This window comes from Parasteatoda tepidariorum, chromosome 8, assembly GCF_982258835.1.
Source record: "Parasteatoda tepidariorum strain Cologne lab strain chromosome 8, Ptep-v5.0, whole genome shotgun sequence".
Lineage (NCBI taxonomy): Eukaryota > Metazoa > Arthropoda > Arachnida > Araneae > Theridiidae > Parasteatoda > Parasteatoda tepidariorum.
This window is the reverse complement of record NC_141762.1, coordinates 41,601,460-41,617,505: the sequence shown is the minus strand read 5'-3', so window position 1 is coordinate 41,617,505 and position 16,046 is coordinate 41,601,460. Positions and strand designations below refer to the sequence as shown.

Sequence of the window (16,046 nt, the reverse complement as noted above, 5' to 3'; positions counted from 1 at the left end):
AGGAATTCAATAGTAGATTACAGCTCGCAATGTTTTTTTCCGCAAAACCTCTTGGGGAATTTTATGATTCACTGTAAACTTAATTAACTGTTAACCAGGACAAGACGTTTAGTAGTCATCGCTTTCGGGAAGTACGCCTGTCTCTTTAATCTTAGTTTATACTCATGACAATAACATTGAGCAGAATTGTTAGTTGTCATAAATCAAGACCACCGAAATACTTATTAGCATTCCAATATTAGATGCAAAGTGATAATATTGATTGTTAATACGAATTATTTCGAAGATGGCGGATCCTGGATCTTATGATATGAATGATCCGGAATTAAAATATCTTGTTGTGGATCGAAATTTTATTAATGATCCGACTGCTCAAGCGGAATGGACTGCAAAAAAATTAGTTTGGATACCTCATGAAGTAAATGGCTTTGTTGCTGCTAGTATTAAGAAAGAAAGAGCCGATGATTTGGAGGTGGAAATCATCGAAACCAATAAAAGGTGTGTCGTTGCTAAAGATGATGTACAAAAAATGAACCCTCCTCGATTCTCTAAAGTGGAAGATATGGCAGAATTAACATGTTTAAATGAAGCCTCTGTTTTGCACAATCTTAAAGACCGATATTTTTCAGGGCTAATATATGTAAGTAAAATTTTGGACCACTAGAAAACATCTGAATATGTTTGTTTACTTCTGTTGATCTTTCGTGTCTTGACAGCCCAAAAAGGTTTTTCTATTGAAAACATAATTAGTTTAATATCGTGGAATTATTCTTCGAATGTTAATTCTTTTGATTTTTGCATATAACTTACGTTAAAACGTTAGGTGTGTATGCACGTAAGCAGGTATAGTTGTAAACATGTTTGTCTTTCTCCACAAAGCATCAATTAATGTTTAATCATGACAGGGGTATAGAAAATTTGAAAAGTTTAGTTTGCCGGTCTGCAGGACCGGTAACTAAAAGATATTGTTGTAAATATACATTTTCGCTGGTCCATTGTCTCTATTATTTATGTATATTGACACTATAGAAAATGTTATAACTGAATTTTAAAGAAAATTACAATGTAGGAAATGTGCAATGTTTAAAATTTTGATGTAATTTGCTATTTTGGGAAGGAGAGAAAAAAAAACCATGACCAAGACAGCATACCATTCTTTTACACCAGTTTCTGATCAGGGAAACCGTTAATTAATTATTTAATGGTAGTCCGAATACAATTTTAATGATACTGGACCAATGTTAATTTTAAGACCTAATTGCAACAGTTATGACTTTTTAAAATTTCATTCCTTTTTTTTTTGTTAGTACATTATGTACTTTTATTGTTGAATTTTAAAACGAAGAGAGGAGTCTGGTAAAAATCCCGGCATAATCTTTTATGAGATAGTTTATTTTTTATAATGACGATAATGGACCGGATCCTTTGGGAATTTGGATTTCATTACCTTAAAATTCTCTTGTAATCTTTAGTGCCATTATATCTATTATAAGAAATGCTTACTTTTTAAATACTTACCTTAAGCAAAAGTTTTTTTTTGTTTGTCTATTTAGTTGATAAATGCATATAATTTTATTAGTCGCAATAAAATAAATTTTAAAATTGCAAATAATAAAATTTATAAAAAATCTAAACATACTTTGGTGTCACTGGAGTACACCTTTAATCAGATGGACAAGTGGCATTTATGTCAACAGAGGTTATGTCATACTAATTATGATAAATATACAATTAAAACAATAGCAGTATTAAAATTGACTAAAATTAAAAAAAATTGAATTATTCCAAGTAGTTAAAAAAATATGGTGCTGCATCTAGCTCAGTAGGAAAATCTGTAATCATTAATAATCAAACTCTCCCAGAGTATTCAATTCATGCCACCCCTGTTTGTAGTACTATGTGGTTATTGGACCTTGCTTGTAAATGAGAAAATATCAATTCCATAGTGACTGGCATTACATTTCGATAGGTTTTCCTATTTTTGAAACTTTTTTTATTGATAAATTTATGATAACCTTTTCTTAATAATTTATTAAAATTATATAGAGTTTTTTTTCAATAGCATTATGCTTGTAAGAAAAATGGATGGAAGTTATAAATGTTTTATTTATTGTAGAAAAATAAAAAGCGACTGACATAACATAGAAAGAGCAGAATGAAACATAGAATCTTTATTTTAAAATTCTTCTTCTTCAATAAGCAATAATGGGATTTATTTTTTAAAACTCTGGATTTTTATGTTACTGGCGTTAGATACAAAGTTTATTAAAATTTTAATGAACTTACTACAAAATATTTAAAAACTAAAATTTTTGATTTTATAATCATTAAAAAACTAAGAAATGTAGGGTTGCTATTAAATGTTTATATATTTATTTATTTTTGTTTTATTATGCTGTCCATTGTATAATGAAATTGCCTAATAACCCTTTTAATTTGGGTAAACAATATGACTTGACTCTCTTCTTGGGGGGAAAACATTTCATAAATGTCACTAAAAGAACCTTTCTTCTTCTATTTGGCACTACAACCCAGAGCAGGTCACCCAAAGAGTCTTATCAGATGAGTTTCTATATTCATTAGAGGCAGTTGAGTTATAAAATCCCAAAGAGTAAAATGAATTTATATAGCATATAAAATTGCAAATTTGCAATTTACGTCTGAAGTTAAAATAATAAATCTCTTTTTGTTTTTAAATTCATTATTAATGTAATTCAAGTACATTTTACAGTTCTTCTAATAGTTATTTTAAAGTATTAAATAAATACCATATATTTATTGAAATATGATTTTAGGTGAAGTTTTTGTATTTTACTATTAAATTATTAATAAGCCTTAAAAAGTTTATATTAAGATAAATGCTGGTTGAAATGTCAAATTTTACATTTGCTTAGCGCAACATTTTTTTCCTTATTACTATCTTTGTACCAGTCATCATTTCTAACACTTTAAAAAGTAGAGTTTTTAAATCTGGACTTAGCTCAATATATGTGCTTGCAAAAATGTACAAAATTCAAAATACGTGTTTATGGAAATATACAAAACTCAAAATGTATGTTTGCAAACATACTGCTTTCAGTTTTCAATGTTTATTTAATAAGCTTTACTGTGCATGCTTTACTGAAGGAGCAGTTTCTTATTACCCCCCCCCCCCATTTATTTGACTCAACAACCACACAGCAACAAAGCAAAAATAAATTGAAATACCCATAATGGGTTAGTATAAGCTTTGCAAAATAAATTGTAATACCTTAAATACAAACAGAAACTATTCTCAAAAAAAATTAACTCTTCACACTAATCAACAAATTCCAAAAAAAAAACAAAAACAATTTTTTTTTCTTGATCTCCTTATATTTTTTTAAATTCATGCTTGTGTTAACCGATATTTTTAAGACTTCATATTGTGCTTACTTTTTCTGTTTTAAAAAAAAAAAAAAAAAAAAAACTGAACATAATCATTACATGTCATGGTCCCGACTTCAGAGTCAGTATGGCTAGCTTTATTATGGATGTGCAATTTCTGGATGTCAAATTATGGATGTGCAATTGCTTTTCAGACAATTTCTTTGTATAAAGTGAATTTTTAAACTTTTAATTCCTACAACATAAGTTCAATAATCACTATTATAAATTTATATTACTTGTAGCAACCTTGCAATAACAACTGTGACCTTTAAGAAAAGACTAATTTCATGTAAATGGACAATATCACATCACAAAGTTATTTGGATTCATTAAGTTTATTCTTAGAATAAAGAAAAAATGATCATAAAAAAATTTCAAAAACTAAATCAAATGTTATGTCCATTTTCATAAACACTTATTTCAAGCTAAGCTTATTTTTGTAAACACACATTTTTAATTTTGTCCATTTTCTTAAACTTTGTCCAGATTTAAGAAGTCACTGATGGTATGCTCTTTAAATTTTTTTTTTCAAAAGTAATAATCTCTTAGAGCATTTTATTTTATTTTATAACCGTCATTGAACATACGACCCAATTTTGGGCATACGAATACCAATGTTCAACTCCGTAGCCTTGTAATTTTGAACCAACCCAGAAGACAAGGAAACTTCTGGATCAGTAGCTCCAAAGGTATGATTTGTTATGAGGACATGGAGAACTTTGTGACTTGGCAGATTTAACGTGCATCAGTCACCATTTACTACACAGGGAGTTTTCGGCCGATAGGGATTGAACCCACAACCTCTTGAACATGGGCCAAGTGCCCTACCAACCAGACTATCCCGGCCCTCCATAGAGCATTGAAAATATCTTTCCAGGCCTTTAAAGCAGTGCTTCCTAGCCTTTTTATCATCATAGACTGGTCAACATTTGATAACTTTACTGAGGCCCGCTGAGTTGAGGAACATTGAATGTTTTTATTTAATAATTTAAATTGAATTGTATTGTATCAAATGAATATAATTACATGTACAATATTGGAGGGGGGGGAGTTTAGGTGATGTGTCGCGGTTAAACTTCCGTACATGGAAAGTCATTCAAACCTCAGAAAAATACTCCTCAGTAAGTAAAATGGAAATAATTTAATGTCCCTTTTGCAGCCCGAGGATTGGGGGTCAATGCTTTAAGGAACTGAAAAAACATTTTAAATAAAAATTTTCAAAAGTAGTTTTTTTTTCTGCCACCAAATGTGATATGTATCAGATTAACTTTAGTTTTTTTTAGAACCTTTCCAAATCCTTAAAAATGATTTCTAAAATATTAAATTTATAATTTCTTCTATAAAAGTAAAATAGTTTGAAAATCAACATATCTAAAGATAATTTTGTTTGCTTCTTTCTGATCTAAGATAGTGTAAATTGCTTGTTTAAAGAATTAATGACTTTTTTTTTTTAAAGAAATAAAAAATATTGTATTTTAAATCTGCATCATCTAAGAAAATATTATTTTATTTATTTATTTTAATGTAAAGATATAAAAACAGTGATAACCAGTCCCAAGAAATGGAAAATAACTTTCCCTGATTCAGAAAGTGTGCTTGATATATTATAAAATTAAAACAAAGGAAACATTATCCGATTTATGTTTTAAAGAATTTTTGAAGTAAATAACAGAAAAATTATTAGTAGACTAGGAATTGTTTGTATGATTTTCTTGGGATGCATCCTTTTGTACAAAAGAACTTTCTAGCAAAATCACAATACCTCTATGCATTTATTATCATCAAGATCTTCAGATTTGACATTAATTTAAATCCATTAGAATGGGCTGTAAGGGATTTTCATAAATGTGTATTCGCATTGCTGAGTAGCCAATGGAAGTGTTTCAGTTATAAACACAATCATAGAATAAGTTTAAATAAATTTTCAATATCTATATGGACCCTCACTCTCATACACATACCCATGGAGACTTAGCTATTAGAAGTTACACAAAATAAAAATCCATAAGAAAGTTGACCTACAAAAACGAAAAAGTTACATGCCATTCAGTGAAACGGAGATGATAGCATCACTTCTCTAACGTGTTCTTAAAAAGAGGAAGGATGCTTATTTATATATAATGCTTATTTATTTGTTTCATGAAACTTATTGCTTTGACCTAGTATCAAAAATTCATATAGGGTATCAACTGAAATGACTATTCTTTAGTTTTCTGATGGAATTTGAAATTTTCTTTTCCAACAATTAGGAAAAAAGTAACCATTAATATATTTCCAAGTTTTTCATTTTTCATAAAAATGTCACTCTTTCATATCTTTATAATTAAGTCAATTTTCAAGTTAAAAATTTTAACAATTATTAGAATGACTTACTTTGTTTTGTATGCCCATTACTTCAAATGTTATTAAAATTGAAGATGGATTGGTATATAAATGATAGATTTGAGATGAAATGACAGAATTTTTTTTAATTGCATTTTAATGCTTTCTGAATTTTTTGTGTTGTTTTCTCCTAATAATTATAACACAGTGTTCTCCCTTGGCGTTTTGTTAAGGGCAGCCCGTTCTGCCTGCCCTTTGATCCCAATAAATGTGCCCTCTTTGTCCTTTTTGTAAAAATAAGCTGAAATCCCTTAAAAACACAGACTTTTTATTCCTTTCCAATTTTAAAAAGAATTAATTCGCTGTTTAAATAATAATTTAACACTTGTAAAATTTTCTGTAATAGCTTTAATACCAGGTTGTATATCTGTTTATAGGTTTAATTCTGATTATTATTACAAATATTTGCTTTGTTAGGATTATTCTCAATTGGTTAAATTATTTGGAGTAATCTTTTTTTCAAAGGGATATTAACAAATTTAAGTGGTTTTAAATTTTAAAACTATTTTTTTTAACAAATACTTTTTTTTTAAATACATTTTTCTCACAATTTTCAGTTTAAATTATGGAGAAAAACTTTCAAGTTATTTTTTAAATAATCCTTTTTTGTTAGTTTACTTTTTTCGAAATATATATATATATATGTACAGAGATTGCCTTTTATCATGCTTTTAATTATTTTTATAAACTACAAATTTTTCTATTATTTTGATAATGAGAGAGAATTACTTTTTGAAATCTACACATAAAATAGTATAAGAGGGTAATTTAAAAAAAAAAAAAAAAATGTGGATAAACTTCAGTTATTACATAATATTACAATTTTAGATAAATTTTTATTTTAACATTAAATAAATATAGAGATGGGATTCTTTAAAGTTTTGACGCAGGTTTTTAACATGACAGTTTTATTCATAGTTAAAATCGTCAAAACTGTTAAATGTATGACTTTTTTAAAATTCAATTTCTCAGGAACTATTTTATTTAGCTGGTTTCGTTGAACTTAGTCATGTAAAATTACATTTTTTGAAATGGTGTTTAAAAAAATTGTATTAAAAGTGATCTTTTACTTGGAATTATCTTTGAATAAACGAATTTCATAACTTCGTGCAATTTTTTTTCACTTTGCTGAAAAAGTTCTCGAGATATCACGAAATACGCAAAAGGTAAAATTAGAATTAAGTATCCAGAACTTTGGGATCGCTGTCCTGACCAATCTAAGGGGACCATATTTCCTAGATTGTTCCCAGATTTCTGACCTTCTATATATTCTGGATCAGAAATTGGAACCGTCGATAAAATGGTATGTTTATAAAGAGAAAGTACTTTTTTGTGTCTGATTTCGTAACTTAAATTTTCGTCTGCACTAATTAATTAGCATATTTGAGGGCACCCCCTCGAACCATTAAGATTGAAACCTAGATCGTGAAGATCCGATCATTAGAACAAAAGATATTTAAGGTAATCCATTTATTTTTTCGAGTACTAAATATTCTTTTTTTTTTTTTTTTTTGAATTTCTTTAACAGCTCTTCACCTTTATATTTCACCCGAACTTTTTAACTCACTTTGCTTTGGCATGTATAGTTCAATTACGCATCAAAGGATAATGCTATTAAGTATTTCTTATTAAAATCAATATATATGTTGCGGGAAATAGTTTAAACGTGAGAATGTATTGAATATAGTGCCCCAAATGGTAACTTGGTTCTTTTTGTGTTTATTAGTGCAGTGTGAGTTGTACATGCGTAAAATTTTTTGATTACGTTTATGGTTTTTATGTTTAAGTCTGAGTTTACTGGAATTCATCACTTTTGTTATCTAACGCAACAAGAAGGACACAAAAACAAAAAAGCTTATGGAGAACAAAAACTGCATGAGGGTGTTAAAAATACTTTTAAAACGGGTATATTAAGACTCTTTCTGACAGTGGAGCACATAATACTTATTTATGCGTTTTATTACTGTAGTTAAAAACCAGATTTTAACTACTTAAATAAAAACATTTAAGCTGCATATACCAGCTTTCAAAATTTTTGTAAGATTGAATTTTGTACGAGCGTATTAAAAGATGTAAACAAAGTGCCAATAATTTAAAATATTTAAACATAATAGATACCTAAGTATTTGGAATAAAATATAACTTTTATTAAATAACATTAACCTGCAGGTTTTCACTAGAGTTGGGTACTGATTCGGCGACTCAGCTCACCAACTTGCAAATTATTCGAATCAGTTGATTCGTATCAGAGGCTCTTATCAGTTGATTTTGTTGGAATAGATTTAATTTAAATTATTAGGAACTGATTCGAATCACTTATTGATTCGAATCACTAATCCCTTTAGCTAATTGATTCGAACCACTTTGATGATTCGTTTTGCCCAACTATAGTTTTCACTAAGTCTTGTTTAACTTAAATACCAAGGACCCAGGATGCTGGTCTTGGAATGTCTGATCAAAAGTTATGAAACAGAATTTCATGTAGCAAAACAACGTAAGTTGACAATCAGTCTTTCGCACCAGACAGAATTTCCTGTGGACATTAATTAAAATACGGTGATTTGCACTCGTTACATTTGCTTTAATCCCTAATCGAGGATAATATAGGGTAATCACTAGAAATGTGACTGGCCGTGATGAAATATTGCATTCTTTTTATTTTGGAAGCTAAACAAATATACAAAGATTTGGGTTCAGGAAAAAAAATTATTAAGAGAAAAAAATTTAAGAATACTTAAGCTCTAACTAAGTAATCTGAAAAATTTACTTAATTTGGCTTTTCTCTTCGCAAGTTCAAGCTTTATATCCTCGCGAATTTTAACCTTTATCTGACTTATTAAACTTTTTATTTAAGTCCAGGATTAAAAAAAGTTCAGATTCTCTTATTATTTCTCATTCCTAACAGCGCTTCTTATTTATGTTTATGTATTTATATTTGCTCTTTTAAATTATTAACTAACCCAACTTTTTTTACTGACAGGTGAATCAATTTTATTTGATTACTCATTTATAGTAATTCTCTAACTGTTTTCTACGTGTATAATGCCTGTACGTTTTTATAAAGAATTAAATAAATTTAGTTTTCAGGCTGGAGCACTTTTATTTAACTAGTTTTCAACTTCCCGGATTATGAACTGTGAGCATGAATCATCTCACAGGCATTCCCAAAATATTTTAAGTATGTAATTATCTTTCATCAGAGATGAGAAAAAAGAATTTTTTGAATTGACACATAAGTTTAAAATAGTGACAGACTACTGCTAATCACACAGAATGTTGTTGTCCCTGTTCCAACTACTCTTGTTTTTTTTCTTCTGTTAGATCTATAAATGGATGCTTGGGGAATGCCCCTTTAATGCTGACACGTCATCAGCTTTTAGTTCAAGCATGGGCATATAATTGATATTAAAGATCATAATTTATGTTCCAAGTTGAAATATTTTTGCTCGAAAAGTTTGAAAGGATTTTGTTTTTATCATCATCCGTAAATGAATTTTGTAAACAAATTAAAATATTACTCTATTGAGAAAATATAATAGTTTATAAAAATAAAAAAAAAATCAAGTGACATTAAGGAGTCCTTGACTTATTACTTGGCTTCTTATTTGTAACTGAAACGCTTTATAAATAAAGTCAATTGTTTGAAGAAGGGAAAGGTATTGCAAGTGCTTACTGACATTATTGCATGTTCGAGTAAAAACTATCATAGAGGTCCTCCATGTGTTACATTTGTATTATAAGTAGGTATACCATTGGTTTACTTTAGAATATTAAACTATATTGTGTATCTTTGGAAAAACTAACAGTTAACATGTTAACAATGTAATAAACCGTAACAATATGTAATTAACATTACAAAGGAAGAACATGCTTTTTATTGCTTTCGTTATCCGTTCTAAGAACAAAAAGTAGTTAGGAGAGGATAGGCGTAATTTAACATTTTTTACCTTTCTCTCCTTGAAAATCTTCTCTGATCAAATGAAATCATTTTGATGGTATAATTGTATATGTCCTTTTCATAAGGTGAATTATACAAAGTATTAAGATTCCTATATTGTAAGTTGTTAAATAATAGAAGAAATAAAACTGGAAGTTGAGTAGTACAACCTACCCACTCGGATGGATGTAGTTGTAATATAGCTTGGGGTAAAAAGTAACAAAATTGTAATAAAAGAGAGAAAGCTTAGCATGGGATTAAAACATGTATACTTTTGAATATGAGTGGAAGAATTAAGTGTAGGTTGTTAAATGTACACGAACCATTTTAATCTCAATCAATGTCTTCGCTTTCTCACTTGAGACAAATTAATGTCGTTGCTTCAGGATCCTTTAAACAAGCTCCATTTCCCCATCGTTTTCAATCCCATCACTGCATCTTTTTTCTTTGAAATTTCTGTTTTTTTAGCTAAATTTTCTTATTTTAATGTAATTTTCTGTTCTTTTAGCTATAATTGCATTAAATATACTTAACCGCCAATCACTTTCTTATATTTCATGCTTGAGACAAATGAATTGCGTTTAGGATCCTCAAAGGATGCTTTATTTCCCTATTTTTTTGAATTCTAGCACTGCATCTAATTTTCTTTGAGTTTTCTGTTTTCTTTGTTGTTGTTTTTTTTTAACTGCCATTGCACACAAAACAAGTTAACTATTCTTTATTATTTATATTTTACAACTTTTATTTTTTTTAAAACTTTTTTTTTCTTTTAATTCTTCTGCAAACATTTTGCTTCTAGAGTAGAATAGAATAATATTGTACTTTCTTTTTATTACTTTACACATCACTGTTTTTAAATGTGGTCTTAAAGCAATAAAATTAATAATAAATTAACATTAGTTATAAATGGATGTTGCAGTTTTACGCACTTTTGCGATTCTTAAAATATCGCCCTTCAATGTGCATTCATAAGTCAATCATCTAAAACACGCTGCAAAATTAGTTACGAAGCCCTAAGAATCGTTGTGTTAGATTATTTACTTAAAAATTTATTAGTTACTAAAAATTAAATTAGTTAATTCATTTGAGGAGAAAAAAAAAATACTTTATTACCTCTAAAACGGTTTTTTTTTTCTTTTTCCATCCTTGGGTAAAATTCCTGGGTCTACGATACCTAAACTAACTTAACTAAATCGATATAAAATGTCCTTTTAACTAATTAACTATTTTATTTTACTTATGAAATTCCCCTCTTTTTTTCAACAACACATATTTTCCCCTAACGTTTTGAAAAACCGTTTACTATTCGTATTTTTCTTTTAGACCCAACTATTAATAATTAACGTTTCTATTCATTTAAAGAAACTAATTTTTTCGCAGTCATTGCACCAAATAAATGCTGAAAGCGGACTAACAAGGTTTGGATACGAAGCACATTCTCTCTTTAACACTAGGTTGCCTAAAGGAAGTTATTTTAAATGCTTTTTCATTTGCAAAGAATGTACAGTCCGCAAAAAAAAAAAACGAATCACCCTGAATAACTTTCGTTCTAATGATCGGATTTTCACGAACTAAGTGTCAATCTTAATGGTTCCTGGGGGTGACCTCAAATATGTTAATTAATTAGTGCTAACTATTAATTAAGTTACGAAATCAGACACAAAAACGTACTTTCTCTGAATAAACATATAATTTTTTTTACATATTTGGAATCTAGACCCTTGAATTAGTGGGGGTAGACAAAATTTTAAAAAAATTGGGTGGTAAATTGGGCCGCAATAAATGTTTATATATTTGGCGATAGTCCAGAAAACCGCCAAAAAAAGTCGCCTGCGCAAATAAATATTTTAAGATAACCCATTGACTAATTCAAAAGAGGAGTGTTTAATTTTACTAGGTTGCTACGCAACCAAACTCTGATAGTAAAAAAATTGAAATAATGTTCAGTGATTGCTCGGAGGGGCTTAATTTATTGTTAATAGAAAATATCTGGAAGTTTCCAGGCCATAAACAATTTTTTTAGGGGATTTCTGTCCAAAAAGCAAAAAAAATATTATTTTAATCTCCTTTGAAAAGTAAATTTGAATCGATTTATAAATTATTTATGATAGTTTTTAGAATTTAAATACATGAACTTTTTATCTGATATTGTTTAGATTACACTGTTTTTACTATATTTATTCGAGGATTTTATACTAAAATAAAATGAGCATAACTTATTATAGCTATATACAAAATTTTAGGGATAATCATTTTCACAGTTTTAATCAAGTCTTCTAGGAAAGAAAATTTGAAGAAAAAAAAAGTGCTTGAAAAATAAAATGTAGATTGTATAATAATTCTAATGCACATTCACAAGGCTTTCTATAATTTACGATATTTCTTTTTTCTATAACTCAAGGAATTGCTGAATGTTTAGTGGCATTTTAAAAAGATTGAAATATGTTATGTTTAAGAATAAGATATTGAAATAATATGTTGCAAATTGTAGGATTCATTTCTTAAAAAATCGCTTCATTCTACTAGATATTTAGGTTACATCGTTTCCTTTGGATAAAGATGATTAGCAAATAGCATCCTCATGTTTCGATACATTCTGAAACTTATACGTTCGCAAATTCACCATAAAATGTCGCACAGCATATTCTTCAATTACGATAAGCTACATTTACCACCAAATACTGCTACTATGGTTATTTTTGCTTTCTTATATATATCTGATGATCTCTTTTTAAACAGAGCTCGTAAGATCCTTAAGATACTGAAATGGGGGCACAAAAACTTAAGAGATAAAATATTTAATTTCATTAACTCAAAATATCTGGTGTCAAAATGTTAATTTTTAAGTTAAATATAACTTTTACAATATTGATGTTCTTACATTTTTAAAGACCATATGAATCCTGATAAAATATTAAAATGCATATGTTTACTTTAACTAGTGTAAAATCCTTATCAAAATAATGATCAAGACCCAAATGTAAAACAGTATAATTGACGATAAAAACTCAACTGGCTTCAAAACATATGAAGAGGGAAGTAAAAGTCGACATGTTTCGAGTTTTCAAATATAATCGCCCATTCTCAAGATTTGTCAGGCTTGGATAACTTGTGACTTTTATTATTGGACGCTCAAAACATGTCTATTTTTATTATCATCTATTATTTTTTTAAATCAATGAAGTTTTTATATTTTCGATTCAGTTTCTTGGGATTATCCATTTAGTTACACAACATATTAAATTATTTCACTCGATATTAAAATAAGTTTTACATATGTTATAGGCACAGGTTCTTAGATTGAAAAAATAATAATTCACTACTTTGTAAAAAAATTAATGCAGTAAAAAAAAAATTTTTTTTTTTTTGCTGCAAGCCTTAACATTTTAGTTTAAGGTCATAAAAAAATTCCGTTTACAATTGAAATTTCAAAAGTCGAATGTGAAAATGGAATGTCCCCTAGTACCAGGAATCGAAATTAAATAGTAACAAGGACAACTTTTTTAAACAAGTTAGCGTTTCCGTCCTACTCGAAGTTGTTTGAAAAGGTATTTTTTATATATCGATTCCAAAGTTTATTCTACATATATTTCAGGGTATACTTTCGGAGTATTTCGATCGAGTTTATTTTTACACCCTTATTTGCTTAAAATTATTAACTAATTTACTTAAAATAAATTATTCAAGCTGCATGATTTAATGCATTTATAGTATAATAATAAACGGAGCTTCCGACGCATATCCTTAACCTTAATACCGCTATCATTAAATAAATGGAATAAGCTTAGATAAAAAATAAAAGTTAATTTTTCCCTCGTGTAATTTTCAAGGAATAATATGTTTCGATCAAACAGATTTCATTCTGGAAATAGCGAAATTATTGAGTAGGTCCCTTGGAGCAATATCATTCTTATCCTCTTTTGACGAAATATAGGAAAAATTAGTTTTCACAGTTTCTGTAAAAAGTATGTTAGCCTACTTGCCACGTTTTTTTTTAAATTTTTTTTTATTAAAATAAGGTCGGAAATTGTGTATTGTGTGCACAGCTTCGGAATCCTTACAAATTTCAATTTTTAGTATTTCCTGATTAATAAAATAAGGCATTTTCCTGATAACAAATTATACTACAATAATATCTTGGAAATCATGCTAAAGTAAAAAATTAAACTAAATAGTTTAGTATATTATCAGAAAAAAAATCTACTTGGTATCATAAAGAGTAAAAGATATAATGAAATAATTAGTGAATCACACGTGGTCAGATAATTAAAAATTTAATTTCACAACTAAGATAGTAGGACGACATTTAAGATACCGAGATATTTTAAGACACTAAAAAAATTGGCTACGTATTCCACAGCTTTTTATGTTCGGTATCTTTATCCTCTTTGTAGTGACTTATAAAACATCAACACTATTTTAGATAATCTAAATTGAAGTCACAAGAAACAAAAAAAAAAAAGACAATCAGTAATTTATATTCTTTTTTCAAAAAAATAGTATGCTAAGTAAATAATCAGCTGTTTTGCATTAAATAATTTTAAACAGCTGAATGTTTTTAATTTCTTAACAAGGTTTTATTCTTAGCTAGCAGATAATAATTCTTTAAAAAAAACTTGACTATAATTTGAAAAGGAAACCTAAATTAAAGAAAATCTAAATTAAAGTTCTAAAAAAATTATTAGTATATTAATGAAGAAATAATAAACGTAAAATGGAAAAGAATAAGAATTTTAAAATGTTAAAATTTTATTAAACGGTTGGTAAAATAGTTCTGCGATACACTTCCGGAAATTTCTTTTAAGATTAGGATGATATAGGGTAAACCAACAAATGAAGGAGCATTTCATAGATATTTCTTAGAAATAAGATTTTAAACGTTTTAATTTAGATTGATTGGTAAGAGTAGCTTACTACCTAACAATAGGAAGTCCTTTAACAATGCATTTAGTTATCTGGTCTTTGAGTCTTCTCTGGAAAAAGTTTTGAATTTGTTAGTATCTGTTCAACGCCTTGTTTCTTTGACAAAATTATAAGGTCAGTGTTTGTTGTTATCCGTTTAAACTACAAATAATTGCATATAATAATGCTTTTTCTTTTCATTGTGAAAAAAAGAATTCAAAATATGGTCATTGAAGTTACGTTTTATTTATTTTAAGCATCATAACATAAGCAAGTACTGAGATTAGGGGGTGTTTATTAACTGGATTACAGAACGATGAAAACCCAATGTAAAAACAAGTGTTCCTTTACTGGGATTTTTTTCAAGTTAATGAAAATAAAAGAAAATTTTTAATTTTCTTGTACCTTTTGTCATATTATAAATCAAAATTATGTTAAAAATAAAAAAAAACAACTTCTAACCAGTGAAGGAACAGGCATTTTCCTTCACTGAGAATAGATTTCCCAGTGAATGAATAGTATGTGTGAAATATGATTTTACTTGGATAATTAGTAGTTCAGCGACATAGAGGACTCCTAAAATTCAGTTAAATGTTGTATGAATAGTTCCTATAACTATTTCATTTAAATATGCAAATTTAATTGCTAAATTTATTTAAAGAATTATAATAATAATTTATTTATTATTTATCTTCATAAATGTAGTGATTAGTTATTACATCATACCTTAGACTCCTTAATAAACTATGTTTATTAACTAAATATAACAACTAAATATAATAATAAAAGCTTGAATGGAATCTTTGCAGGATTTTGTGCCAATAATTAGCTAAATTATTATCCTATTGCCGTCTTTAATGTCCTAACGGGAACTGGTAGGAAAAATCCATTTAAAGACAATTATCTAGGTGAAAAATGGGTGAAGTTTTTTTAAGGTGACATCCACCGATAACTCAGTGCAATGCGAAGATAATTTCAAAAGGCAAAACTTCCCTTAGAGAATAATATTCGAAATACTGGTTTTAAGAACTTCAGAGAATCTTTAGGAGGGAAGTATAAAGTGATTGCATTTACAATGCGAATGAAACAAGAGTTGAATACTGCCCTTAAACGGGAAAAATCTGCGGCCTTAAAAATTATAAGGATTTATATTCTAAAGTACCTAGGAAAGAAAAAGTACCTCCATTGGTAGTTTTTCCTTACAGAAGAATTCGTAGAGATATTACAGAATCAGTCCCTGCTACATATTTCATTGGAAAAACTATTCATGAAATGAAACGATGACCGCAGCAACATTTTACAAATATATTGCAAATGTTTCTACCCATGGCTAATTAAAAATGCAATCAAATTCCTAATTTTGCTTCTTCTGGATAGGTATAAATCACATATCAATTTGAAACTGAGCAAGTTTTGT

At 28.1% G+C, this 16,046-nt stretch overlaps 1 protein-coding gene across 2 annotated transcripts in view; it reads left to right on the top strand.

The window, feature by feature from the left end:
- The first annotated feature begins 85 nt into the window (after positions 1-85).
- The window catches only part of LOC107457041 (uncharacterized), an 83,089-nt gene continuing 67,128 nt past the window's right edge, over positions 86-16,046 (top strand). Inside the window, exon 1 of one of the 2 annotated variants that reach the window (XM_016075081.4) lies at positions 86-640. In XM_016075081.4, coding sequence (XP_015930567.1) covers positions 287-640 — 354 coding nt within the window. In that variant the 5' untranslated portion in view covers positions 86-286. The remainder of the gene's footprint in view (positions 641-16,046) is intronic. The other variant, XM_016075089.4, reaches the window with a different exon arrangement.